Source organism: Hibiscus syriacus, unplaced genomic scaffold, assembly GCF_006381635.1.
Source record: "Hibiscus syriacus cultivar Baekdansim isolate YM2019G1 unplaced genomic scaffold, ASM638163v2 tig00111582_pilon, whole genome shotgun sequence".
In the NCBI taxonomy this organism is placed as follows: Eukaryota; Viridiplantae; Streptophyta; class Magnoliopsida; order Malvales; family Malvaceae; genus Hibiscus; species Hibiscus syriacus.
In genome coordinates this window covers 1,266,843-1,268,576 of record NW_024063126.1, presented here as the reverse complement: position 1 = coordinate 1,268,576, position 1,734 = coordinate 1,266,843, and the positions used below count along the sequence as shown (strand labels likewise).

General features: G+C 37.3%; 1 protein-coding gene across 1 annotated transcript; it reads right to left on the bottom strand.

Moving 5' to 3' along the window:
- Positions 1-639: 639 nt before the first annotated feature.
- Positions 640-1,734, bottom strand: LOC120165216 (lipoyl synthase, mitochondrial-like). Its single transcript, XM_039174781.1, is given in 3 exon segments — positions 640-1,125; positions 1,128-1,436; positions 1,695-1,734. Coding segments are annotated over 3 exon segments (621 nt in total). The 3' UTR covers positions 640-853.

The following is a 1,734-nucleotide window of genomic DNA, read 5'->3' as shown; positions in this document are numbered from 1 at the left end:
ATTCATGCATTCACCAATATCAACATGTTCATAAAGCATAAAGAGGTAGTAAAGTATTACCTCAATTTCTGTGCCATATTGATCGATCATTTACATTCAATTCGAACACCCTCGATCTTTAAGTCAACTTCCAATAATTCCTCGGATACAAAGTAACCAAATTTACATCAAAGACTGAACTTAATTGAGAAGCTAACTTGAATCCAAAGGTAAAATATGGAAAATGACTTACCGGGTGCGAATTTGGCAAAACGAACTTCGGATTCGGACCCAGGACGTCGAAGAGAATCCAAAATATGCCTTTTTCAGGTATAATCAAATACGCTGCCAGAACCTCATTTGTCTCGAATTTGAATTCATTATATTTGATTTCGAGCTTTTAATTTTTCTCTCACGTACCCGGACCATCAAATATATGAACTCGATTCCAGATAATTTCCTCACCATAAAAATAATTTATTAGAATCTAAATAATAATTTGGAAACCCAATTTGCATAACTAAAAACTTGAAGAGCTAGTAATATTTAATTACTAACATCATGGACTAAATTGATCTTGCAAAAACTATTATGTCATAATTTTAACCACTTGGAAACTAAGAGACAAGGTAAAGATCTCACCAAACTTGGATGACATACCTTGTGGTTTATCCCTTTTTGCATGTTATCTACAATTCCCCAACAACCCACGTGATCATGTTCATGTCCTATTAAACTAAAGAAAGCAAATTGAAGATGCCCAAACTCACATTGAAAAATCGAAATCACATGGGTCACCTTTTGTTATTTCTTAACACCTTCCCTTACGCTCTCCACGATCCCATGCAACCGCCGTTTTTGTTAAACCCGTAATTCATGAACCATGAGAATGATAAGCTGGTTGAGTTCGACCACGTTTGTTTGTCAAAACCCATTTCCATGCCAAGGCTCTATATTTCTCAAAGGCTTCAGGTGTAATGTATTCTAATACGGGCATGTGGCGCTTTGATGGTCTCATATACTGACCGAATGTCATCACATCAACACCTGCTGCTCGAACCTTCTCCATTGTTTTCACAACTTGATTAGGCGTCTCTCCACATCCTAACATTATTGAATCCTAACATTATTGAAGTCTTGGTAAATTAGAACATCCAATGATTGCTTAAAATTAGCTCGGTGATCACGTACATCCCTTTGAAGTTCTTCAACAGTCTCAATATTGTGAGCAAAGACATCCAACCCAGATTTTGTAACTTTCTCTACACAGTCGGCATCTCCCCGGAAATCAGGAACCAAGGCTTCTATAAGCATTTTAGGCTTCAAAGTTTTCAACTTCTCAACCGTTTCCGCAAAATGCCCACTTCCTTGATCAGCCAAATCATCCCGGTCCACGCTTGTAATCACCGCGTAATCCAAACCCCACGATGAAATTTTAATGGAAACTTGGTATGAAACTACCAAGTGATTACGATAAAGAACCAAGGATTGAAGCTTTAATGGAAGTGGAGAACCTTAGATAAGATGTTTTGTCAAACCCAAATGGTGGTGGATATAGAGTTAAACGGATGAAACTAAGTTATTTATAGAATGCTGGAACGAAACCCTTTCTTTTTGTATCTGACAAGCAAAATTATTGTGTGGATCCCATGGACTCGCATGTCTACTATCGGCTTAGAAACATATTAGATTTTTTTTAAGAAATGGCAACTTGCCTTCAACCATAGAAAGTGTCGGTTGAGCTTGGTTTCCCAT